Source organism: Carassius carassius, chromosome 12 (genome assembly GCF_963082965.1).
Source record: "Carassius carassius chromosome 12, fCarCar2.1, whole genome shotgun sequence".
Taxonomy (NCBI): Eukaryota; Metazoa; Chordata; class Actinopteri; order Cypriniformes; family Cyprinidae; genus Carassius; species Carassius carassius.
The window spans coordinates 33,872,343-33,898,430 of record NC_081766.1 but is presented as its reverse complement, the minus strand read 5'-3'; the positions used below and the strand labels follow the sequence as shown (position 1 = coordinate 33,898,430).

The window sequence follows — 26,088 nt, the reverse complement described above, 5'->3', positions numbered from 1 at the left end:
TTCACTATGGAACTGCCCACATTAATCCCATGATGGCCCAGTGTGGGCCAGACATGAGCCTGTTAAGTTAAATCATCTATTGCCATTTCTGAAAGCAGACTAAGCCAGTGACTAGTTCTAACAGTCAAAAACCATACGGACTCATTTGGATGAAAACTTAAAACTTGCTCCATAATTCAGGCTTCAAAGTCTTTGATTCTGCTTTGAATTTCCCCTATTGAAAGTCTATCAGTAGCTGTGTATTTGTGAAGAAGACCACTGCAATCATAAGTAAAACCATGCATGTTTCTTTTTATTAGCAAGATGAGTGAAAGATGGTATAAAGTCTCTGTTTCTAAAAATATCTAAAAACTGTGGACCAATTTGGAGTAGACATCACAGTTACTTCACTTGCAGCTGCGCTCGCATTGTGGTGGCAGAAAAACACTGGGAACAAGTGGAGGGAAACAGGTCAAATCCAATGAATACGAGAAAAAAAAGTTTTTGGATGTCAGAATCAGAATGCAAATAATTTTTTTGGAATAATATCAAAGACGCCATTTTGAAGCTAAATGCAGACGTTTAAACGGACATACTTTGGATGAAACCTGCTATGATTAGCCTACTTGTAAAGCATCAATTTGATTATCAATAGGTCTACATAATATTCACATAGGGGACATATTGTATTAGCCCTACAGTTAAAGCATGAAATACTATTTAAACCTATAACATTTTACATTTTAGCCTACCTATTTTATCTCACAATTGAGATTTTTTCATTTCAAAAACACGATTCTGAGCCGAGGGGAAAATATGGAAGCCCATTTCTGCTACTGAATAAAAATAAAACAAGGTAATTGCGACTTTTTATTTCACAATTCTGACTTTTAATATTAATTCTGACGATATACAGTACAGACCAAAAGTTTGGACACACCTCATTCAAAGAGTTTTCTTTATTTTCATGACTATGAAAATTGTAGATTCACACTGAAGGCATCAAAACTATGAATTAACACATGTGGAATTATATATGGAATTATATACATAACAAAAAAGTGTGAAACAACTGAAAATATGTCATATTGTAGGTTCTTCAAAGTAGCCACCTTTTGCTTTGATTACTGCTTTGCACACTCTTGGCTTTCTCTTGATGAGCTTCAAGAGGTAGTCACCTGAAATGGTCTTCCAACAGTCTTGAAAGAGTTCCCCGAGAGATGCTTAGAACTTGTTGTTGGCCCTTTTGCCTTCTGTCTGCGGTCCAGCTCACCCCTAAACCATCTCGATTGGGTTCAGGTCCGGTGACTGTGGAGGCCAGGTCATCTGGCGCAGCACCCCATCACTCTCCTTCTTGGTCAAATAGCTCTTGATGCCTTCAGTGTGACTCTACAATTTTCATAGTCATGAAAATAAAGAAAACTCTTTGAATGAGAAGGTGTGTCCAAACTTTTGGTCTGTACTGTATAAACATGCAATTCTGACTTTTTTTTTCTTAGAATTATGAGTTTATATCATGCAATTCTGACTTTAAAACTAGCAATTCTGAGAAATAAAGTATATATATATACTGGCTAACAGTGCTTATGTTTTGTTTTTTTTTGTGGGCAGAGACTATCTGGTGGCAGAAAATTTTAACGTAGCAGTCTATGCAAGCCATGGAATAAAATAATAAAAAAAGTCATTTTGAGTTTATATTTCAAAATTCTGGCTTTTTGTTTTACAAATCCGAGATTATTTCTCACAATGTTGATATGAAAAATAATCTAGTCATTTTCAGGGTTTTCTATGGAAGCTTGTTTCCGTCACACACACACACACACAAAAAGGAAGTTCATATCTCGCAAATCTGACTTTCTTTTTTCTCACAATTGCAATTTTGTTTTTTGTTTTTTGTGGCAGAAACGGCCTTCCATAGAAAAAACTGAGAATGACTAGATTATTTTTCTTTTCAGAATTTTGAGATATAACATCGACATTGCAAAAAAAAAAAAAAAACATTCATTCCATGGCTTGCATAAACTGCTATGTTAAAACTGGCATTTTCTGGCACCAGATATACTCTGCCAACAAAAAACATCAGCAGTGTTTGCAAACACAGAAACTGGTCTATAAATACAACTGCCATAGTTTAAGTTTGTATTGTCAGATTTTAGAAGTCGACCGATAGTGGATTTTGCCGATACCGATAGCTAGGTTGGACCACACTGGCTGATACCGATTGATTAACCGATAGTTTTTATAATGTATACTGAACAAAAACTAAAATAGTGTTTTATTTACAAGAAGAAAAAAAACAAAACAAAAAACACTCTAAACCATACTACTACTAGTAGTAGTAATACTAAAAGTAATAATAATAATAGTAATAGTAAATGTTGAAATTACCACACTCTAATAGGGCCCTATGAAATCTGTTTAATTTTTTCCTAAATTCCATTTTATTTTTTTCCAAATTCTGTAACATCCGTTTCAATTTTTCTGGATTGTTTTTTTTTTCTCCACTCCTTTTTAGTTTAATAGTTAAACTCTTTATTAATCATAAAGCAAGTATAATTAATTAAAATCATGAAACTACATTTTCACATTAAGTTTAACAAAAATTACATGTTTAGGGCCCTATGAAATGTTGTATTTTTTATGTTGTATTTGTTACCAAATTCTGTTTTAGCATGTATAAATATTTGAGCATGAAACAACTCAATTATTTTATTTTCTTAAAGAAGCCTAATGATTTTTCCCCCCCAAAAAATTCTGTGTGTATTTACATTTTTATTGTTATCAAATCAAGACATGATACATTAATTTCATTTATCTTTTAATTGCTGAAAATTAAGCAATTTTTTTTTTTTGCCAAACAAAGGGGATTTACTATTACAATTCAATCATGGAAGAAATGTTGTGTGATTATTCCTTAAAAAAAAATAATGTTTGTTTCATTTTAGTAGTAGTAGGCTATGTACATTCTACAGATGCTGAAATCACCGCGAGCGTCATTCCGCGTTAAACTGTGAATTCTGTTTTTATGAATGGATTCCGCGATTCTATCCGCATTTTCCGCATCCCGAAAAACATAGGGCCCTACAATTATACCAGCACAATGTATACTCTCACACTTTAACTGCTTCATTTTGATGAAAATGTTCAATATACAATTCATACATTAACAATGATTCGGACAAATATAATGTAATTTAAAGGAAAACTGTGAATGGCACTCTGTGGCAGGGCAGGATTTTCTGTCAGCTGTATTTAAATCCGGTTCTGAAGTTTCTCACTCTGTTCAGCGTGCAGCATCACATGTCTAAACAAACAACATGTGCCGTCAGTGATTTCAGCCACTAGAGGCAGCTCTCGCACTGTATAATGAAAACAGAGCCTTCTCAGCCGCTCCAGCAATGGACACAACCCGGAAAACTTTTGGCATGGATTGTTGCCAATAACCGATTGTTCCAGCAATCAACTATCGGTGCCGATTAATCGGCAAAACCGATACATCGGTCACCCTCTAATAAATATCATAATTTTGGGCAAATAAATCACAATGCACTAGTTTGCACACTATCTAGTGAGTCAAAGGACAATAATACTGGTGCAGTCAGGAGCCTTAATAATTGCTCACTGAGACGGAAGCTTCTGGCAGCATTTGTGTCGGAGTAGAGAATTAGATGCAGTGAAACTCCTCATACATGATGCACAGTGATAGGGCTTCTCTCTAGTATGAATTCTCTCGTGTCTCTTTAAAGTGCTGGAGTGAGTGAAACGCCTCCCGCAGTGAGCACATGCATACGGTTTCTCTCCAGTGTGGGTCCTCTGATGCACTTTCAAGAAGGTGACGGTGGAGAACATGTTTCCACACTCGGAGCACACATGAGCTTTCACACCGGTGTGTATTTTCTCGTGCTTCTTCAAATATTCCGGCATGGAAAAAGTCTTCCCGCAAAAAGAGCACGGGTGCGACTTCTCATCCGCGTGGGTCTTCAAGTGCCTTTTTAGCTGTAGTGCAGAAATGAATTTTTTCCCACACTGACGGCAGTCGAACGGTCGTTCTTGGGAATGAGAGTGCTGCTGATGGATCCGGAGATACTCTGCTTTCGTGAAACTCTTCCCGCACTGAAGACAGATGAAAGGCTTTTCTCCGGAATGAATGCGCAGGTGATTCTTCAAGATGTCTTTCCGTGTGAAACTCTTCCCGCAGTGAGAGCACATGAACAATCGTTCTCCAGTGTGGATCCGTATGTGACCCTTAAGGGTGCCTTTGTGCAAAAAACTGTTCCCGCACTGTAAGCAGATGTAAGGCCGTTGGCCAGAGTGCGTTTTGATGTGGTTTCTCAGCTGGCCTTTTTGCTTGAAACTCCGTCCGCACTGTTGGCACGCGTAAGGCTTTTCTCCGGTGTGAATTCGTAAGTGATTTTTAAGCTGGCCTGTTTGCGTAAAGCTCTTTCCACACTGCTGGCACGTGAAGGGTTTCTCTCCAGTGTGTATTCTCAAGTGCTCCTTCAGGTTTGTTTTCTGTGTGAAATCCTTCCCGCACTGAATGCACCTGAAAGGTCTCGCTCCGGTGTGGATGTGTATGTGATCCTTCAGGTGAGCTTTCTTGGTAAAACTCTTCCCACACTGAAGACAGATGAGAGAGTCAGTTCCTGTTCTGCAAGTTGTTTTTTGATCATGATACTGATGCACTTCAGTTAGTTCTTCACTTTCTTCTTTCAATTCCATCAGGTCTGAAATTAAATAGTATTAAACTAAAGAAAAATAATTCAAGAACCATAAATGTGAAACAGGAATAATAGTTTTTTGTTGTTGTGATCTTTGATGTGTGAATGGTACTGTGCATGCTCACTGAGAGGACACCGAGAGACCAGACATCATAAAGTTCATCATAACGCTATTCTTCTGCCATGGCATTGCGATTTCAGGTACGGTCTAAAGGAAGATATCTCTGAACAATTTCACTGTCATGCTTTCAGGAATGTAGTAAGAAAGTGAACAGGAGGCCCATCAGTGCCAGTATAACTACAGTTATTTATGGGTAGCGTATGCTATATCAAATGACTAAAATTTCTCAGTTTCCACAGGCCGAAACATTAAGGAAAAAAAAAGTATTTTAAAATGTATTATGATTTATGTAGGTGTACACACTTAATATGACAAAAAATAATACATAATAATCATTATAATCATAAAACTACAGTATCATGCCATTCTAAAAGAAAAAGTAACTAATTGTGATTATAGTTACTTTTTATGGAAAGTAAGTAATCATTACATTAATTTTACACTTCTTTTTGTCACGAGTGCTGGACTTGCTTTAATATATATATATATATATAAATATATATATATATATATATATATATATATATATATATATATATATATTGCTTTATTATTATTTATTTTTTTGCAACCATAAAGGCCAAAGGGTGAAATTAATAAGCCGTCCCTTGTTCATTTTAAAGTAATGTATTACTTGCATAAAAAAAATCAAGATTACTTCTCTTTTGACATCTAGTTTTATTTGATACGTTTTTTTTTCTTTTTTTTTTTGTTCAAAGGGTAAAAAGGGTAAAATTAATCACACCAAGGACAAGAATATATATATATATATATATATATATATATATATATATATATATATATATATATTTATATATTTGTGGTTTTATGCATTATGATTTGGCACTAATGGACTTGCCATTGCACATGAACTATTGGTCAGAAGATGGTCAGATTAGAAATGATGCTGATAACACTCTCTGCATACTTGTATCACTAACTTTAAACTGCTACTATTGCAATGCAATACTGTGAAGAAGACTGCAGGGTAGTTACCTAGAGACTTGCTTTCCTCCTCGCCGTCCAGAGCTGTTCTCGCTCAGAAAACACAACGGAGAACAGAGCTCGAGCCAGATGGAGCACACACACACACACACACACATCTGCTGCTTCTCTCGTGAGGACCGTCAGACTGAACACCATTCAGCGCATTACCGCCACCTACAGCCTTTAGGCGCATCGGAACCTTTCAACTCGTGTCTTGTGAATCAAAGCACGCAGTGATTTGCTGTTTCGATCAAATACTTATCTGCTGGTTAAAGCCTGGAAATGCAACGAGGACGCAGCAAAACGTGTGCAATGACGCTGATGCAATGAATGAATGAAGGAATGCACTTTTGAAGGCATATACTCTCACCCGGTTGAAAATATAGGTCATACTGTTTTTTAATGTTCGGTTCTCACTATTAACTATGACTTTTGCCTCAATAAAGTCCTATCCTAGAAAGCACATGCACATCTGCAAGAGGTCTGATAAAGATCGCTTCATCTTTAAAGCATCTGATACACATCTCTACGATGCAAATTTTACATGCATTTTAAATCATAACATCGTAAAGACATCTTCTAAACGTCCATTTGACGTCTCCGTTATGTGCTATAAGCTGCTTATTAATAGTTATCACTGATAGCACTCGTACATCGCAGATCATCAGATGTCAAATTAGACATTTAGAAGATGTCTTTAAGATGTTTATGATTTAGAATGCATGTAAACTGACTTCTTAAAGACTTCTATTAGATGTTTGTATAGATGCTTTCCTGATGACGTGATCTTGCAGACGTGTGCTATCTGGGTAGTTAGTTGTTAAGTTTAGGTATTGGTTAGGATTAGGGATGTAGAATATGGTCATGCAGAATTTGTGCTTTATGAGTACTAATAAAAAGCCAGTATGCTACATTTACATGTGTGTATTTAGCAGATATGCTAGCAATATGCATGCTAGTAAACAATTAGTTAATAGTCAAAACTTGTATTATTATTGATCAGCAGTTTCTGCCATCTAGTCACTTAAATCACATTATTTTGCCCATTATTATATGGATATTTGTATTAATGACAATATGCATTTGAACAAGTTTACTTAATAAAGTGGCTGATGAGATTGTATAAAATCCATGCAATATTTAATGCATTTTAACTTGTAGCAGCCAAATATTAATCTATATATGACACTAAATGTGTGGTTAAAAAATAACATTGTCTACATAAAATTCTGTTTAGTGAGCCATAGCAATACAAAGGAGTTTTATTCCATGTTTACAATTTTATTGCATTTCATCACCACAAAATGATATTAAACACAATGCATAATCTAAAAAAAAAAAAATTATATGCACTGTAAGTCGCTTTGGATAAAAGCGTCTGCTAAATGCATAAATGTAAATGTAATGAAACGTGATGGAAAAGTGCGGGCAAACAGTCAGATGCCAATGTAAATGAGCTCAATAACACAGCAGAATTTTGTTTTACAATGCACTTGTTATATCTCTAATGTGACCATGAAATGAAAACTACCACAGATGTGCAATGAAAACATCTTTAATTATGTAAATTATACATATAATGCATCAGCTGGGTAGAGTGAGTTGGTTATGCTTTACTACATTTCTTCCAAAGATCTCCATGTAAAATGTCTGCATCAGATACTCCTCGCCTCTGGAAGCAAAGAACACAAAGCAGACTGAGTTTGCTGTTAAATCAAAACACAATGTTGTCATGTTGTTTTAATCGTGATATTAAAGCAACCTACTAATAGCTATGCTGCTAGATATTGCGTGTGGCGCTGCATGTATTCAACAACACATCTCCTTTGAAAGAGTAAGCGCTGAGATCCTCCGCTCTGTAAAGAGAATCAGGTCTGCAAACACACAAACACACACATGAGCTGACACCACACACACTTTCACTGGTATAAACCCAGAGACATTGTAAATATAGGTTTATGAGGGCATTTAAGCTAGTGGAGACATAGAAAGTTGTTGCAAATAATGACCTCCTCAGATAAAGGTTGGAGATGCAGCCCTTAAAGTTGTCTTTTCCCAGGATTACATTGGACGAATACTTTCTAGATGAAGATCCCGTCACTCTCTGGCCAACATCTTCTTCATCGATTCGAAGTTCAATGCTAAAACAAAGGTAAACATCAATAAGAAAAGAAAAATTAGGAAAATTTCAAATGCTTAAAATTACATGAGTCTATATTTATAATTGTATGGAGTATTTTTGAAATGTGTTTAATTCAATGAGCACCTTTGTACCATTTTTTACCAAAAGTGAACGTTACAAAATGCAAATGTTACAGTTCTAATCATATTGTGTTTTGTCAAATCATATTAACTGCAATCGGGCAAAAATATATAACAATTTCAAATGATCTGTTTTCCCAGGCTAATGAATCTTACCGCTGGCCCTGACCAGAAACAGTGACATAATGCCATTTTCCATCCTGGTACTGCTGGGTAGATTTCCAGACGCTGCCTTGGAGTTTGAGGAGCACATATCCGTTCTCCATGGAGAGCTCCATGTCTTTACCCTGCCACAGAGAAATCACAAATCTATCTCTTTGTCACTTCTGAACATTTTTTTATTTCCTCACTAGAATCAAGCTCTTAGCATTCAGAGTTTTCCTCAAAAAGTACTTAAACAGACAACCCCTCTACTCAGAAGAGAGTGTGCGCATGCATTTGGCCGTATAGTGTGTGCATCTGTGGAAGAGATCCGCACATTTTTGCTGTTCTGCAGCAGGATGCCGTCTGGTTTTGTACTGCTGAAGCCCAGAGAAAGACCGACATCGTCCAAGCTGAAGTCCTCATGGGGTTTCTCCAGTGCGCTGCTGAGGCTGAATTCAGCTCTCCTTACCATCTGGAAAAGAGCAGGATGTATGTTTCATTGGGTGAATGCTGAAGAAACCAAGCTAGCATATTACCTTTAAATGTAAATAATGAAAGATTAACTGGATTACCTGTAGCTCATTAGTGCATCCTCTGCCGATGCCCACTTTCTCTTCAACGCTCGGGGTGGAGCCGCCGGCCGTGCCGATTTTCACACAGCCTTTCAGAGCCGGGACAGTGATGTTGTATCTATAATAAAGTCATTCAGAATGAATAAACCATCATACGATCACATTTACTTGTTCCCACAGCGTAAAGGGGTCATGAACTGAGAAATTTATTTTGACATATAACAGGTAAGTTATGAAAAACAGTATTTGAATTGCCTTTCTTGTGATCTTAACATTACATCGGATGCGAGCGTTGTGTCACATCGTGAATGCATTTCTCTTTCTTGCTCATCAGGAACAGAGTGGGACATCAGCTTACAGTCAGCAGTATTGTGTGTAATGCAAGTTGTTTTCATAGCACTTCTTCAAGCAACTAGTAAAGTAATGCATTGCTTTCTTTAGTTTAGAATCACATCACATTTGTCAAAAATACAACTAACAAAGTTAACTCTTTACTTTCCATAAAAAGTAACGTAATTAGTTACTTTTTTTTTTAGAGAGAGTAACACAATATTGTAATGCATTCCTTTTAAAAGAAATGTTCCCCAACATTGTCAGGGTGCTGAATCTGATTATATTACATCCAATGCCACAACACATAAACGTAATCACTACTGCATCATCTGCTCCTGATTGTTGGATATAAGGGCTACTGAGAATGTATGTTTTTATCCCAAATGACCCGTGTTGATTGCAGAGTACATCACAGCAGTGTCCAACTATTGTTTTAATATGCAAAACTGTTCAATCATAGCAGTGGGTGTTTAGTTTTGAGTCTTGAATGGGGAGTTCTGCAGAAAGGCTCAAAAACAGGAGAGAAAAAGCCTGTTACTTCTCAATTCTGATGATTTTTTTGATGAATTCTGATTCTTTATGATGTAAAACTCTTGCTAACATTGTAAGCAGAACTCAGAGAATAATGAAAACATTATAAAGTATGCAGATAAAAATGCAGTTCAGGATCCCTGCAAAGGGAAGACATTAAGACACGGACCTTTCACGCAAAGAGTTGGGAATCCCGCCGACATAGAAGTGCTTGAACATTTGTGGAATGACGTCTGTCCTTTTGACCTCGGTGCTCCCTACTCGGACTTTAAACTCTCTTCCTGCAGTTATCAAAACTTTCACATCTGTTCCCTGAAAGCAAACGAAAGAGTGCGATTTAATTGAGACTGACATGACTATGTACAGTACAACATCTTAAAGAAGGAGAAGTCATCTTGACTCTTCCTTACCGGAGAAAGGCTTGCTGTATCCTGACTTCTGACGGGCTCCAAAATATTCATTTTGTTTTGGCCACGCAGAATAACGTAACCTTTCTCAAGAGAGACGCTGTAGAAAAAGTCCTGATAGGACATGAAGAAAACAAGAATGAAAATCTAAAAAAATAACTAAAAAAACAAAACAAAGGCACATCAGAAAAAGCTCAATAGGTAAGAACAAATTCTTACATCCTCCTCGTCTCCTAAATACAGCAAAAGAGCATCCCTAGCTCTCGTTTCCACTTTCTGATTGATGGACAGATAGTTGGGGAATCTTTCAAGCAGGACTTTGGCGTAACCTGTGCCTTCATAGTAATCTGAGTCTGAGATCGACAGTGGGATTTGTCTGAGCAAACAGAAACAGGAACAGTATGTTGTCACAATGTACAGTCTAGTTTTCCATTCATGCTGAATGTGCTCTTTAAAACTTCTGAATATGTACATGCAAATGTAGTGATTGTGATTATTGGTTACACTGTGAATATACTGTATTCTCACTTATTAGTACATCAGCATCTCACCATTCACATGCTGAGAGCTTACCTCTTACAAGGGGTTTCTAAGTTAATATCAACAGCGTTCTTAAAGTTGTACAGACTGATGAACTTGTCATTGAAGGTGGAAAACTCAATGCAGCCGTTGTATTTGCCATATCTGAGAGAGGTTGGTGGCTAAAAAAGAGAGAAATGCTCTTTTTTAAAAACAAATATGTATTTAAAAACGCACCGAGAATTAAAGAGACATCCTTACACACACACACACACACATAATTCATATTTACCGTGAAGTCATCTGGATAACCTCCTACATAGAAGACCACTTTATCTGGACTGAGATCCAGCAGGTTGCGTGTCAGTTCACCCAGGTTTTCTGTCAGCTGCGCCTGCTTCGGATTGATCGACGTGAACTGCTTTGTTTGAATAACTTGTGCATCTTGATAAATTCTAGATGACATATGGGGGGAAAAATGGCACATATAGTGGATAAAATATAATGCAATTTGACACTATTAGTAACCAAAATGCACCACTGTTTTAGTTTGAGCATAAGCAAAAAAAGAGCCCCAAGAAAAGATAAATCAACCTGCTTCATTCCTTTAAATAGACAACTTGAGCATATTTAGCCACAGCTATTTGTGACAAAACAAAGCTGTTTGCATATAAATGAATGCAGAGCTGATATTTAAAAAATCTAAGACATCATGCATTTATATTGTAAAGATTATATATAAGGTATATTGGAAATGGTTTTGAAAGAGATGAATGCATAGGTAATTCTTTATAGATGCTGTAGGAGACACTAACAAACACATTCACAATCAGAAAGAAATAAAAATACTGCGATCAATTCCACTTTCACTGCATCTAAATGAACACACTTCCTATGCAATACTGAGGAAATGTAATTTTTCATTTTATTGCCAGCAATAGCACACAGCTTCCAGGGAGTAATGGAGAAACGCTGGGATTCAAACCAAACTGTTTCTGCCTAAAATAAACAAACTGAAAATACCAATGTGTATGCATGTTACTATACCTGTACAGGTCGATTTTGTCGAAGAAAGCCATATCAGATGAGGACTCAGTGATGCTGGATGCCTCAATATCGTACTCCTCTCCTTTGAGTTTATAAATGACATGCAGGATGTTATTGCGAAGAGCCATGCCGATGTAGTCTCCGGATGCCTGCGAGAACATTTAACGAATGCATTAGGAGGCTCAAGCTTAAATGACCCTACCTGAGCTGGCCTAAAAAGATTTGAATGATTTGAAGTTGATGCACAGTAAAATCACACTCACGTCTTTGTTTCCGAGGTACATGACGAACAGATTGTCATCCCTGGTCTGGCGGCGCTGCCGGCCGAGTCTCTCGGGTCTCTGAAGCGACAGGGTGAGAGCAGTGTACGCACGCAGGTCGTCCAAGTCTTGCGGAGGACGCAGCTCTACATGCCCTTTACCCGTGAATTTCATAGGCACAACAATCTGCAAGAGATCGAAACATTAAGAAGAGAACTAACCTCTCAGGAAAAAAGGTACAAAAGCTGTCACTGGGGCATAACCTTTTCAAAAGTACACCTTTGTACCTTATTTACCCCCAAAAGGTGCATATCAGTAACTTGAAGGTATGCATTAGTACCTAAAGTGTACATACAGAATAAGTACTTAGAAAATATAAGTACCTTTTGAGAAGGTACCAGAGTAGTTATTTTGCATGCAACATTTTTAGGTTCATAGTCAACAAACTAAAGTCCAGTTCATGGACTGTGGTCAGTGTGGATGCTATGCTTAACTAGACAGGAGTGAAAACTAGATTTGTAGAATTGTATCCTTAAAAATGGTATCATCTAAGTAACGTGGTTTGATTTAAAGGGACAGCTCACCCCAAAATTTAACTGGTTTGTCATAGTTCACTTGCCCTCAAGTTGTTCCAAACCTGTATGAGTTTCTTAATTTAGCTGAACACACGAAGAAGATATTTTGAAGAATGTTGGTCACCAAACAGTTATCGGTTATCAGTTATTGACTTCCACAGTATGACAAAAATAAATAAATACTATGGATGTCAGTGAGGTTTATTATTAACTGTTTGGTTAACAATATTCTCCAAAATATCTTCTTTTGTGTTCAGCAGAGGATTGAAACTTTTGAACATCTTGAGAGTGTCTGTAAAGGAGATTAAACTCTATTGTAACTGTTTTAGATTAAATAAATGCATTTATAAATGCATTCACTTTTAAAAGGTATAGGACAAAAACCTGACAGCATATCCATATGTCTTGTGACAATTATTTCTACTCATATTTTAGATGATTTTCTAAATTCAGATCTGTTTGAAAAATGTAATGTTGCTTTACACTTCAGCAGGTACACTTCAGTTTCAATGTACTTTTTCACCGGATTAAATTTAGAGTGTAGAATATATCAAATGAATCTTACTCTGTTAGCAGCGTCTCGCGCTTGCTCGATCAGCTCCTTTATCTTATTAATATTATCAGACACGTTGTACCCGGCGCTGATCTGAGAATTGATCTCTTCTATTTTATCCAGCAGGGATGGGATGGAGCCGCTCACATTTTTGACTGTCAGATGGAAAGAACAGAGAAAGAAAGAGAATAAAGTTACAGAGGAAGTAGTTGAAGAATCAGATTAATAACAACAGGTGCAGCACTTACCCGTCAATTCCACATTTTCGAGAACACTGTCGATGTTAGAGACAGACGGAGTAACGGAGATCTTGGTAACTTCTGCTTTGATGTAGTTTAGTTGGTTCATTGTGTCACTCGTGGTGCGATTGGCTTCCGCTGCTACTCTCTTAGCCGCGTCGATAATGTTACCGATGTCATCTATGATCAGACAGAATGATCAGACAGCATATTTTCAAGCATATTCATTTCTTAAAGGGACAGTTCACCCCCAAAAATTACAATCTGTCATCATTTACTCACCCTCAGGACATCCAAAAAGAAAGATATACTTTTTAACAATGTGTGTAATAAACTACGGAGCCCCGCACATGACATGCAAAAAAAAAAAAATAAATTGTGCGCACGCTTTACTAATTCGTTCCCTCAATGTTGTAAACCGCGCACATGATTACTGTTGCGTTCCCTTGATTTACTATTACGTCGCCTAATCAAGGGAATGCAACAGTAATCGTGTGCACGTTTTAGTACACTGAGGGAACGAATAAGTAAATCGTGCACACGATTTAGCCTAATATTTTTTTCCTGCATGTCATGAGCGGGGCTCCGTAATAAACAGTTGACTTTAGCCATTGAATTCTATAGTATAGAAATAAAAGATACTATGGAAGTCACTGTCTGCTGTTAACTTTGAAATATCTTCTTTTGTGCTCAACAGAAGAGATATATGAGACTGCCGTTTGTATAGCATAGGCTTGTTTTGTACTTAGACTCATACTGTATGTCAAACAGTGCTCTTTTCTCACCTCTCTGAATTCCTTTCAAACCCTCCTGGACAGAGAGCAACTCTTTTTCTAGAGCTTTCTTCTTCTCTTCAGCATCTCGCAGGCGTCCCTTCTGATTTTTTAGGTCTTTAGTTGCTTCTGGGAAAGACAGAATAACAGTATTTAAATAACAAATGACTGATGATGGAAAATCAGATTCAGTATGTACTGTAGATTGATTTTTGTAGAGTTTTCATTCTAAATTCATACAAACCTTTAAGATCTTTAGTTGCATCTGTGGCATCTTTAAGTAGGTTATTGCCATCATTTTTCAGATTTGTTGCCCTGTTGATCAAGTCCCCTTCACTGACATCCTGAAAAATAAATAAATAAATAATCAAGACATGTTTGTTTGGCATCATACACTGACTCCAAAAAAGTGTTTAAAAATTCAAAGTCATATTTAACCCTCAAATGACCAATAACCAATCAATTTATTTATTTATTTAATACACTGACATTAATTTACTATATTTAGTTTAGTTTATATTTAGTTAGTTTAGTACTACAATTAGATTATATATACAGTAGTTATGATCCATTTAATTTCCATCATTTACTTTTTAAGCATAGACCTGAAAATTAAATGTCCATATTCAAATTAAATTAAATAAATAAATTCAAATTAAATATTGAGTGCTTTGGAGTACAGACTTTTTTTTTTTTTTTTTTTTTTAAAGAAGACACTGGCCACATTATTGCTGAAGTATATATATATATATAGATTATAGTCTAAACAAGTGGTGTCTCAAATTTGAGCTTGATATAAAAAAAAAAAACCTTTCTGTACAATTTTGCTACTAATTAATTAACTTTTATCCAGGACAGTTTAATCTGCATTAATTAATTAATTAATTGGAGGTTAACAGTGTATATCAATATGAAGTGACTTCCGCTCAAGTTCACACAGGTCTCCTAACAGAGTAATTTATCTCATTAACTGTGTTCTGCTATTGTTTCACCACAACACATTTAACAAGTTCATAAGTCTTTTATCACTTTATATCACTACATCTTTTGTTTTATCAATTTAAACTTCTTTTTGTGAAATGTTGGCTTGAAAAGTGTGCTTGTGCTATATGTCTTAAAATAAATGCTATATGGTTTGATTTTGTCATCCAGTGCAATGACTCTCATTTTCCAGGACCGCTGTATGTATCCTAACTGTGATATTCATGTATGTTTGGTGAGGTCTCCTACATTGAGTGCTTTGTCAGCCGCCTCTTTGGCCTTCTTCGCCGCCTCCTCTGCAGCGTTGACAGCGTCGGTGATGTTTTTGTACGCCTCTATCCCAGAGAGAGCGGTCTGCACACCAGAGCGCCCACTCACATTCTGTACAGCCCTGTCCAGGACAAAAACAGCACTTATATGATACACATCAACAGCATACTCTCTTCCCTCTGGGGGAAAAACTAATATGAGACTATATGGAGAGCACATGGAACTGGCATTTTTATGAGATGGAAATCGAAGTGAAAGCGACACAACGTGTGAAAACACACAGGTGTGTAAGTGTCTTACTCTTGCAGCTCTTTGGCCAGTTTATGCATGTTTTCTGCGTGTGTTTCTGCCTGTTTCACGATCTTCTCTTTGGCTGCTGCGTGTGAGATGGTTTGGACTTTATCCTTGAGTTCGGTCTTTGCTCCGCTGAGCTGCGCTGCAAGCTGTTCGTATTCCTGTGGGATCATGAGAGGATTTGTCACTAATGAAATCATCATACTGTCATCACATAACTGATCTGTTACTGCTTCTACACAGTAAGTTAGAAAAGCAAGTTAATGCATAAATGATCAAATAGTATTAAATATAAATATTGCATGAATAAAAATTTATATTGCATGAATAAAAATTAATATTGCTCAAACATTAAGTACAATACTGAGGTAACTATTATGAGGAAATGTCTGAGTCAAATTAGATTTTTTTCATTACTTGAAATAAAATAAATTATAACCAAAATAAATATATATATACTAATTTTATTTCAGGTAGTTACCAAGGCAGTCTACTCATTTTCATCTAGTTTCAACTAAAACTGAAATAAAAATGAATGAAAACTATTTAGACATAAATGACAAAAACACAAAATTACTAACACTTTAACTAAAATGAACATGAAAGCAGAAAATATAAATGTAAAATATTAACAAAATATAATGATTTCTTATATTCTATTACAATAATAAATACTCATATATAATGAAAAGTGTTTAGGACAATTAATACATTTATTGTGGCATTATGTGGGAAATGCATACATACACAATCTGCCTTCATATATGCTATATTGTTTATTATTTTGGGAATATTTTTGTAATGTAGTTTCTTATACTGTCTATGTGTTTCTGAAGGTTTACCTTTTTACTGTCATTGAACATATTCAGGACGTCCTCAGTGTCTTTCAGCTGTTTCACAGCAAGAGCGATCTGATCCTGGACGAGGTCTCTCTCACGCTCCAGATCTTTCACTCGTTTCTGACAAACAACAACAACAAGTAATTATACAGGATCTCTTGCTATGTGCTGTGAGGATTGTACCGTTCTTGATTCTTACCAGAATATCTTTAAGGCCTTCAGCGTTGATGTCGTTCTGTTTGCTGGTTTTCTTCATCATATTATCCGCCTGTTTGAGCAAATCCTCTAACTCTTTCAGTTTGGCCTCATAGCTGCTCAGTAGATCGTCAACACGCCTCGACGCCGCTTCATTCTCATCGCACTGCTTTATCATGTTTTCGACATTCTCTAAAACTGCCATGAAAACATAAATGTGATATGGCCAAACGTTAATACTGCAACTGTCAGAAATGATTACGTGTTAGACATGCACAGGCTAAATCAAGAGTAAATGTACATTTGTTTGCTTCAGCGTGCTCTTTCCCGGCTGCATCTTTCTGTGCGGTGAAGCTTCTCTCCTCCATCTCCTTCACCATGTTCTCAGACTGTTCCAGGAGTTTGGCTAAATCTGCGCTGGCCAGAGCTGATCCACTGCTGTTTGAGTCCATCAGCTGCTTCAGGAGCTCTGAAGAACAAATACAGGACATATATCATTCCATACTCAATATTACACTAAATTAATAAAGGGGTAAACGCATTAATATCATGTTAATAGCACAGTATCATTCAGAACTTTGAAACGTTTTCACATCTTTCACATTCATTCAGTAATGAGAAGTTGTTGAGAAGTTGCTTATTAATGAGTGAATGTTATGAACTTTGAACATTACTGTGTTATTACCATGTTATTAGTGCATTTAGGTCTTGAAGTTATTAAAAAAGAGAGAACTTTCAAATTACACATAGACCATAATAAACCCCAGTGGAATAAATGTAAGTTAATTAAATTCATTTGAATTTATGAACTGGTGATTAATTGAAAACAGTCCAAATGTACGAAACCTACATATTTATTTCTAGCAAAACAACAAATATTACCAAATGTCAAACAAAATAAATTACATACATTTTATTAAATGATTTTACTTACATTAACTTTCACTTTCAGATGTTAAAAGTGAAACATTTTTCATGCAGCAATGGTTCATCAATGGGCAAACATAATCATGTTCATCAATAAAATTCAGTGACGAAAGTGTGTGAGCTATTGGGAAAAGGCTCAATTTATATATATATATATACACACACACATTAATATAACTTCATGGAAAATGTGTTTTTGGCACTATAGGGTCTTGAGAATATGCCAAGTTTGTTCCTTTACTAAAAACTAAGTTTTTTTTAAATTATTATTATTATTTTTTAGGTCAAAATAACGGATGAAATAAATGTTGTCGGTTTGGAACAGTGGCTCATTCATTCGGCTCAGGTCAGTGTATTATGTGATTGTTCACAGCTCACAGGATCTGTCAGGACAGGCTTGCTTTACAGTCAACCTGATCCTCAGCCTTGAGAAAACACCACACCTGCAGACATTTATCAACTCAGCACACAAAAGCAGCAATGCTAACCCAGCCTGACAAACCCACGGCATCTTTGTGCCTTATTTACTCCTAAAAGGTACAAATTAGTTCCTTAAATGTTCATATTAGTACTTTAAAAGTACATAATAGTAGCATTTTAAAGGGTGCCGCCCCAGTGACTGCTTTATAGCTTATTTTCTGAGAAGACATTAACTAAACTGCTGTCCAAATTAATGAGCACCTCTACAAAGCGTGTCTGTCCTCATTCACTGCACACTACCACACAATTACAGGTAATGCATTATTATTCATACAAACCCCACATCTGTTTGTGTTTCTACCTTGTATTTTTCTGAGGAGGTTCTGTGTCTCTGTGTCCAGATCTTTTGCTCTTTGGTGGCTGTTTTCAGCGCTAGAAAGTGTGTTTTGTGAGTCCTGGGATTGCTTCCTGACCTGGACACACAACAGCTTGATGAATTATTTGATCTCCAGCAAGTGTAATGAAAACAGAGAGATCTCGGATAAACAGTTAAAGTATGTTTCTTGATGATGACTTTTCTTCAAATGTGAAATGTGAATATATTTTCTTGGACTGAAATATTTGGGGGAAAATTAATGCTTTAAAGATTATTATTATTATTATTATTATATGAAAAATAAGCAAATATATTTACATAAATATATTTTTAGACATTTTCTATTTTTGCCTTTTTTTGTATATTATGAAATATATTTGAAATAAAATACATTTTTGATGTATGGGGTTTCTCACTTGTTTATAAAACAAAATCTGCATGAATCTGTAAGGTTTTTTTTTGTTTGTCTTTTTTTTTTTCAGAAAACTGATCTTCTAGTACCTGCTCTTTTAGACTGTCCATATCTTGGGCCAGATTAGTAACATCTTGTCCCAGCTGGTTAACTTTAGGCACCTGACTGTTGACGGTAGAGCTGAATGTGTTCACCAGGTTCTGAAAGAAAAACATCATGAGTATAAAGAGCTCAATCAGATTTGTTGTTCATTATTCATGAATGTTCTTAAAACACTTGAAGTCAGCATTAACAAAAAAATGGGTCGCTAAGTAATAACTGGGACGTTATTGTCATTGCATTATGAAAATACCAAACAGAAGTTATTTTAATGCTTATTGAGTTTGCAAGGTTTTTATGTGTTTTTGTAAGCTGTAGTCAATAACTCCATTGCCAAAAAAATACAACATATGTTTGTCAATGGATCACGTTTATGAAATGCAAATTTCACTGATTTCATGCAACAGCCCTTAATAACAGAACTGTGTGTGTGTGTGTGTGTGTGTGTGTGTGTGTGTGTGTGTGTGTGTGAGTGTGTGTGTGAGTGTGTGTGTGTGTGTGTGTGTGTGTGTGAGTGTGTGTGTGTGAGTGTGTGTGTGTGTGTGTGTGTGTGTGTGTGTGTGTGTGTGTGTGTGTGTGTGTGTGTGTGAGTGTGTGTGTGTGTGTGTGTGTGTGTGTGTGTGTGTGTGTGTGCGTGTGTAATAGACCCTAACATGATCTCACTTGTTCTATGTGCAGTTATAACTTTTACTTTCCATCATATTACTTACAATGTCAAATTACAGCATTATACAGAATTCACCCTCGGTGAAAAAATAATAATAATAATAAAAAAAATTAAAAAAAAACAATTCCTTTCTCAGGACAGAATATTGAGGAATAAGTCAGGAGAAATCAAGGAAACTACAGAAGGAGATATAAAGGAATACCGTTGTGGCAGCGATGGCTTCTTCAAGCTTCCTCAGATGCTCTTTTGATGAAGGTCTGAGAGAGTCCAGATCCAGCTGATCTTTAATTCTTCTCAGCTCAATATCAAGCTTTTCCAGACCAGTCAGTAATGTCTGTGCACAGTTATCACACTCTGAAAAAAACAAAAAACAATAAAAACACACCGTTACAAAATAGCACAGGACAAGTTAGCAAAAGGGAACACTGAACACAAAGAGTGAAAGCCTGGGGTCTGTGTGAAATCCTCTACCTTCACACTGCTCTTCTGTATCTGTGTCCTGGAGCTCCAGAGAATTCCTGCACACTGTGAAAGACACAAGACATGTTGTGAATGAAGTTATTCAAGATTATTTCAATCCTCCTTTGCAACATTCATATAGACTTCAGAAAGAAATTAGCCATTAAAAAGAGAAAATCGCGAAATTATTTGTGTTTCCAAACATGCTATAGACAACAAATAAAGTATTTGAAATATATCTATCTATCTATCTATCTATCTATCTATCTATCTATCTATCTATCTATCTATCTATCTATCTATCTATCTATCTATCTATCTATCTATCTATCTATCTATCTATCAAACAATTTTTATTTATTATTTATGCACATTCACAAAGAGCATGTTGTACTGATATTAAATTATTCTTGTTTTTGCTTAGTTTTTTTTTACGTAAAAATAAATAAATGAATAACTATTCATAAAAAAAAATAGGACTATTAGACAATAAATCCTCAAAAACAAAACATCCATATGCATTATGATGTTTTTGAATATTTTTTGCAGTACTATCATTTTGAGATGAAGTGTGCCATTCAGCCATGATGAAGCGCTATATAACACACACACACACACACACAAGCACAGACCTCCAGTCTGGGAGTCACACAGGCTCCCAGGACAGATGCACAGACGACAGCGTCCACCAGAGACCACAGGATCACCGTAATATCCCGGAGCACATCTGAGGATCAAACAAGCCTTTTCAAAACCACTTGTGAATCTCTTGTTTTGCTTATTTTATTAAACTCTTGGATTCAGACTTTTTTTTTTCAGTAAAGACAACCGAGTGATCATATTCCTCACTGATCTGAATCAATGCACCTCAGTTTTTGAGTGAACAGAGCATTGGTTGTGGATCGTTTGGGCAATGTTCACTCAAAAGCTGAACATCCAGCTTCAGCAGGAAAAAAACATTCTGGTTGTCCAGCACCTGATCAGCACGAACAAGCCTGGACAAGCTTGAAATGAATGTTGGTCTAAGCTTGTCTTTTGAGCAGGGATGTGAAGTCACAGATTACACACACACTCTCAGAAAAAAAGGTACAAAAGCTGTTACTGCGCCTTTTCAAAAGGTACACTTTTGCACCTTTTAGGTACTAATATGTACACTTTAGGGTGTGCCTTTTGAAAAGGTACTGCCCCAGTGACAGCTTTTGTCAGTGTAAGTGAGCTTTTACACAAATACTGCAGTGTATGAGAAGCACACAGGGATATTTGATAGAAAGATCAGTTTTGGGAAAGTGAATCACTCACCGCTCGCATCTTTCACCTGTGTAACCGTCTTTACACAGACACAGAAGTCTGCCATCGGTTTCAGTGCAGCCCAATGCAAAGCTGCAGAAAGAGACGCCACACCATCACTTAACAACATACAGTACATCTTATTTTATTAGGTAAATTAAAATAAATAAATAGGGGGCACAACAATTATTTAACTAATGGATATCAACTGACTTCGCCAGCTGATTGATTACTTTAAGAATTAAAGTAAATTAAAAATATATTATTATTATTATTATTGTTGTATTACAAGTTTTCTGAAATAATATGTTTGAATATGCAATTTTGGGGATATAGGACAGAGGGCATTTTGGATTGATCTTGTTATCACTCCATAAATCAGAAAAATAAAATAAATAATAATAATAATATTTCTATAAAAGCCTTCAGTATGTCACATCTGCTCATCAAGGCGACATTACTTGATCAAATACAGTAAATATTGTGAAATATTATTAAAATGACTGTTTTCTTTATGAATATCTGTTAATTTACTGTAATTTATTCCTGTAATGTAAAGCTGTATTTTCAGCATCATTACTCCAGTCTTCACTTCGGTGTCACTAAATATCTATAATTCTAAGCCGTAAATATCAAAATAAACCAATGCAAAATTTTTGCCAGCAGTGTCTCGCCTCCAAACAGTCAGATCTTTTCCCATCACAGATGCGAGTCTTACTTGTTGGCGTGGTTGCTGAGAGGACACGGGCACGCGCTGCATCTGTGCGCTGCGTCTGAGTAAAACCCGTCTCTGCAGCGCTCACACTGATCCCCTGCTCTGTTGTCCCGGCAGTTCTGTTCAACACAGCATTTGAGTTACTCAGTTAAACAGAAGAATAAATGTGTGCACAGGCAACAAATCCATGGTGCGATACTAAAGACAGAGTGCATTATTACCAGACATCGGCCGGTGTTTTCCTCACACTCGTTCGAGAAGCCGCTACAGGAGCAGCGAACACAACGAGCAAACGCACCGCTTCTGTCCAGATAGTGACCAGCAGGACACCTCTGACCACAGACAACAGGGGCTGGTTAAATTAGTCAGTTAACTCATCACACACACACACACACACACACACGTTTGTTTTTGTGTAAAGTGTGTTCATCCCATAGGTGTAATGGTTTTTATACTGTACAAACTGTATATTCTATGGCCCTACACCAACTCTATACCTAACCCTAACCCTCACAGGAAACTTTGTGCATTTTTACTTTCTCAAAAAAACTCATTCTGTATGATTTATAAGTGTTTTGAAAAATGGGGACATGGGTTATGTCCTCATAAGTCACCCTCTCCTTGTAATACCTGTGTCATACCCATGTCATTATACAGAGTTGTGTCCTGATATGTCACAAAAACAAGAGCACACACACACACACACACACACTCGCACACACACACACACACACACACACACACACACACACACACACACACACACACACACTCACACACACACACGCACACAGATACACACACACACATACACACACTCGCACACACACACACACACACACACACACACACACACACACGCACACAGATACACACACACACACACACACAAATAATAATAATAGTGAGAGAGAAAAACACAAAACATATGAAATGCTTAACTGAATTGATGAAAAAACTTTGGAAATGTAAGGTCCAATACAGTGTTATTTGAGTATTATTGAGATACTATTATGGTTTTTATTATTTTTGATCACTTTTATTTTTATTTTTATATCCATTTTCATTTTCATTTGAGTTAAAGTTTAATATAAAACATAGTTAATCATCATCATAAAAAAAACAAACAAAAATTATCATCACATATTAGATTAAAGTTTTAAATCTCAAATCTTAACTGAGCTTGTATATTGGAGCAGCTGTTTACACTTACAGTACATTCAGCAGTCTCTATAACTCTATATCTCTACAATTACACTGGAATTAATGCACTGGCTACAAAACTTCACCCACATATGAACATATTTGACAGAAAAAAAAGGCATATATTTTAAATCATGACTTTGGTACTCTAGAGGTCTAAATAAAAGAGTAAGAAGTATTAATCACAATCTGCACTTTTTGTACAAAATAAGAATATTCACTATAAAAAGTGATTTAAGAATTGTAAATAGTACATTTTACATGTAAATACCATTTCATATATAGTTCAAAATTACACATTTAATTCAATGTGTTACTTGCCAATTTTGGAATTATTTGTGAAATGACAAGCAATTTCTGAGTGAAAACTGAACAAAAACTCCATTCATCCTCCATCACATTTCAATAATCTCTCTTTACCTGTGCATCGTCCACTGAAGGGATCTGGACGCGCTGTGTGTCATGAAGGGAAGGGAAGTGAACACGCTGTCCATCGTTCTGACCTCTCTGTGTCTGAGCCTGTTCTCTCTGATGCTGTGTGCTCCTGTGTTCAGGTCTGGGTCCTCCACAAACCAGCACTAGCAGGACCCCGAACACAAGGGCCCTCAGTGCTGCACTCCTCCACACCGCTGATCCTGTCATTCTCATCCGCTCGATCCGTGTGAAATAACTTGTGTGGAGCTCAGGTACTCTCTTCTTAAAGAGGGAGGAAACGCCCCAGACGAGCACTCACTCATGAATCAGTCCCAGACGCATGACCGCAGATCAACCAGGAAACTGAGTCACGACGAGCTGTAGAGTACACACACATTCACTCAAGACATGGACTGAACGACCCAAGCACTTTAACAGTACATCACCAATAGTTGATTTGCTGACACTTTAGTTTAGAGACCAATTCTCACTTTTAACTTTGTTTATTAGCATGAATATTACCAGCATATTGACTGTTTATTACTACTTATAAAGCACATATTAATTCCTTATTCTGCATGACCATATTTTAGACAATTTAATCATGCAGTACCTAAACTTGACAACGACCTCACTAACTTTTAATAAGCAGCAAATTAGGAGTTTGTTGAGACAGAATTTATAGTTAATAGTGAGAATTGCTCTTTTAACAATAGTTCCACCATTGATTTGATAATCCTTTTTGGTTATACTTTATTTTAAGGTCCAATTCTCGTTATTAACAAATCATTAACTACGACTTTTAACTCAATAAACTCCTAATTTGCTGTTTATAAATAGTTAGTAAGGTAGTTGTTAAGATTTTTTTTTTGTAAGATTATTACAAAAATGTATTTATCATAATAAAATAATTTATTATTATTTATTTTTTTCTTTTTAAGTTAAGTGTGCCTAATGCATTCATTGAGGTTGTTGAATTTATTGTATTACATTTTGTTATTATAATAAATTATTGGTGATACTAGGAAACACATATTCACTATAAACTATTACTTCTCCCTCAATAATCTTCTGATTTGCTGCTTATTAATAGTTAGTAAAGTAATTGTTAAGTTTAGCTATTGGTTATGGATCTAAAATATGCAGAATAAGGCATTAATATGTGCTAGTAATATGAATGCAATCTAGTTGTTCCCCGAACTAAAGTGTTACCTTATTTATTATTAACATTTTCTCCCATCTTCCCAAGTAGCTCTTAAGTTTGCTATTACTGTATGTTGCTATTACTTTCTTTCTTTCGCCAGCTGTTGTAACACAAGTTGTTAGTAACTATGGCAAACAGGGAGTGTTAAAGACGCCGTCACACATTGATCAGAATGAGTCAGCTTTTTGTTTTCTCAGCTTCCACACCCAGTCTAGAGAAGTCCCCACACACCCCGTGAGTTAGAAAACATGCCCTCCGGTTACAGACTTCACCGCTCTTCTCGTCTCTTTATGGGCACATCACAAAAACTAAACATGTGTGGCTGTGGTGAAGGATATGGAAATGCAATACATTCTTACACATAAAGTTAGGAAAGCTGTCAGTGGGGCGGTGCCTGTTCAAATGTACTGTATATACAGTAATACCTTCAAGATACAATTATGCAAACTTTAAGGGAGGAATATGGTACAATAGTGTAGCTTTTGAATGTGTTGCACCACAGTGAATATAATAAACAAAAAGTATATTTTAAAAATATAAATATTTATGCAATATACATAAATGCATTTATATATATATATATATATATATATATATATATATATATATATATATATATATATATATATATATATATATATATTGCCCTCCATTGATTTAACTCCAAGAAAGAAAGAAAAAATCACCTGTCATATTTCAACAAAAACTTGTATTACACCATAATAATAATAATAATAATAATAATAATAATAATAATAATAATAATAATAATAATGTATATAGGCTATTGGAAGATTAGAAATGTATTTTCTTGATGATGAACTACATTAGCAAACTATTTTGTACAGTATTTGAAATATAATTTGTATGTGATATTTTTATAAGGTTGAAACTAAATATGTTTTAAAATGAAAACACACACACACACACAATGTGTGTGTATGTGTGTTTGCGTGTTTTACTTCAATTTAAAAACATAATAAATATTTATAAAATATAAATGATATATTATATATTCACACACACACACACACACACACACAATATAATACATAGTCAAAGTCTGGCTATTGCTCATTTGTGTATGTTACCTTTTTCTTCCAACCTGACTGTACATCCGCTGTGTGTGATTCAGATAAATTAGTGTGTGACATTAGTGTACATGGGTGTGATTGGGCATGTCACTGCAACAGACTGTAATTACCAAACCTGACCTGCAATATCACACAAAAAAACAAATCAGTGTTTTGATCTGCTCCACTCACCCTTTTCACCATATACGCATAATTATTCAGACATTCTTTGC

General features: G+C 35.9%; 2 protein-coding genes across 3 annotated transcripts; both read right to left on the bottom strand.

Annotated features, from left to right (window-relative positions):
• Positions 1–3,597: 3,597 nt before the first annotated feature.
• LOC132154369 (gastrula zinc finger protein XlCGF8.2DB-like) lies at positions 3,598–5,899 on the bottom strand. Its single transcript, XM_059562896.1, has 2 exons — positions 5,815–5,899; positions 3,598–4,703 (listed from the first exon to the last, which is right to left on the bottom strand). Exon 2 carries the CDS (start codon positions 4,696–4,698, stop codon positions 3,598–3,600), a length of 1,101 nt encoding a protein of 366 aa, XP_059418879.1. The 5' UTR covers positions 4,699–4,703; positions 5,815–5,899.
• Positions 5,900–7,344: 1,445 nt separating this feature from the next.
• On the bottom strand, positions 7,345–23,856 carry LOC132155300 (laminin subunit alpha-3-like). 2 transcript variants are annotated; one of them, XM_059564181.1, is made up of 31 exons: positions 23,585–23,856; positions 22,183–22,293; positions 21,965–22,080; positions 21,259–21,339; positions 20,592–20,686; positions 19,972–20,025; positions 19,703–19,854; positions 18,824–18,934; positions 18,308–18,419; positions 16,901–17,068; positions 16,604–16,797; positions 16,408–16,524; positions 15,572–15,726; positions 15,251–15,392; positions 14,265–14,364; positions 14,033–14,149; positions 13,257–13,427; positions 13,021–13,163; positions 11,884–12,066; positions 11,621–11,769; positions 10,866–11,028; positions 10,628–10,755; positions 10,274–10,430; positions 10,058–10,168; positions 9,817–9,959; positions 8,784–8,901; positions 8,546–8,683; positions 8,224–8,354; positions 7,815–7,946; positions 7,568–7,679; positions 7,345–7,477 (listed from the first exon to the last, which is right to left on the bottom strand). In XM_059564181.1, the coding sequence occupies exons 1-30, from the start codon at positions 23,810–23,812 to the stop codon at positions 7,586–7,588; spliced, it is 4,014 nt and encodes a 1,337-aa protein (XP_059420164.1). In that variant the 5' UTR covers positions 23,813–23,856; the 3' UTR covers positions 7,345–7,477; positions 7,568–7,585. The 2 variants fall into 2 exon arrangements, with proteins under 2 accessions (XP_059420164.1, XP_059420163.1); XM_059564180.1 differs by having other exon boundaries at positions 7,572–7,679; positions 23,585–23,851.
• Between the last annotated feature and the right edge of the window lie 2,232 nt (positions 23,857–26,088).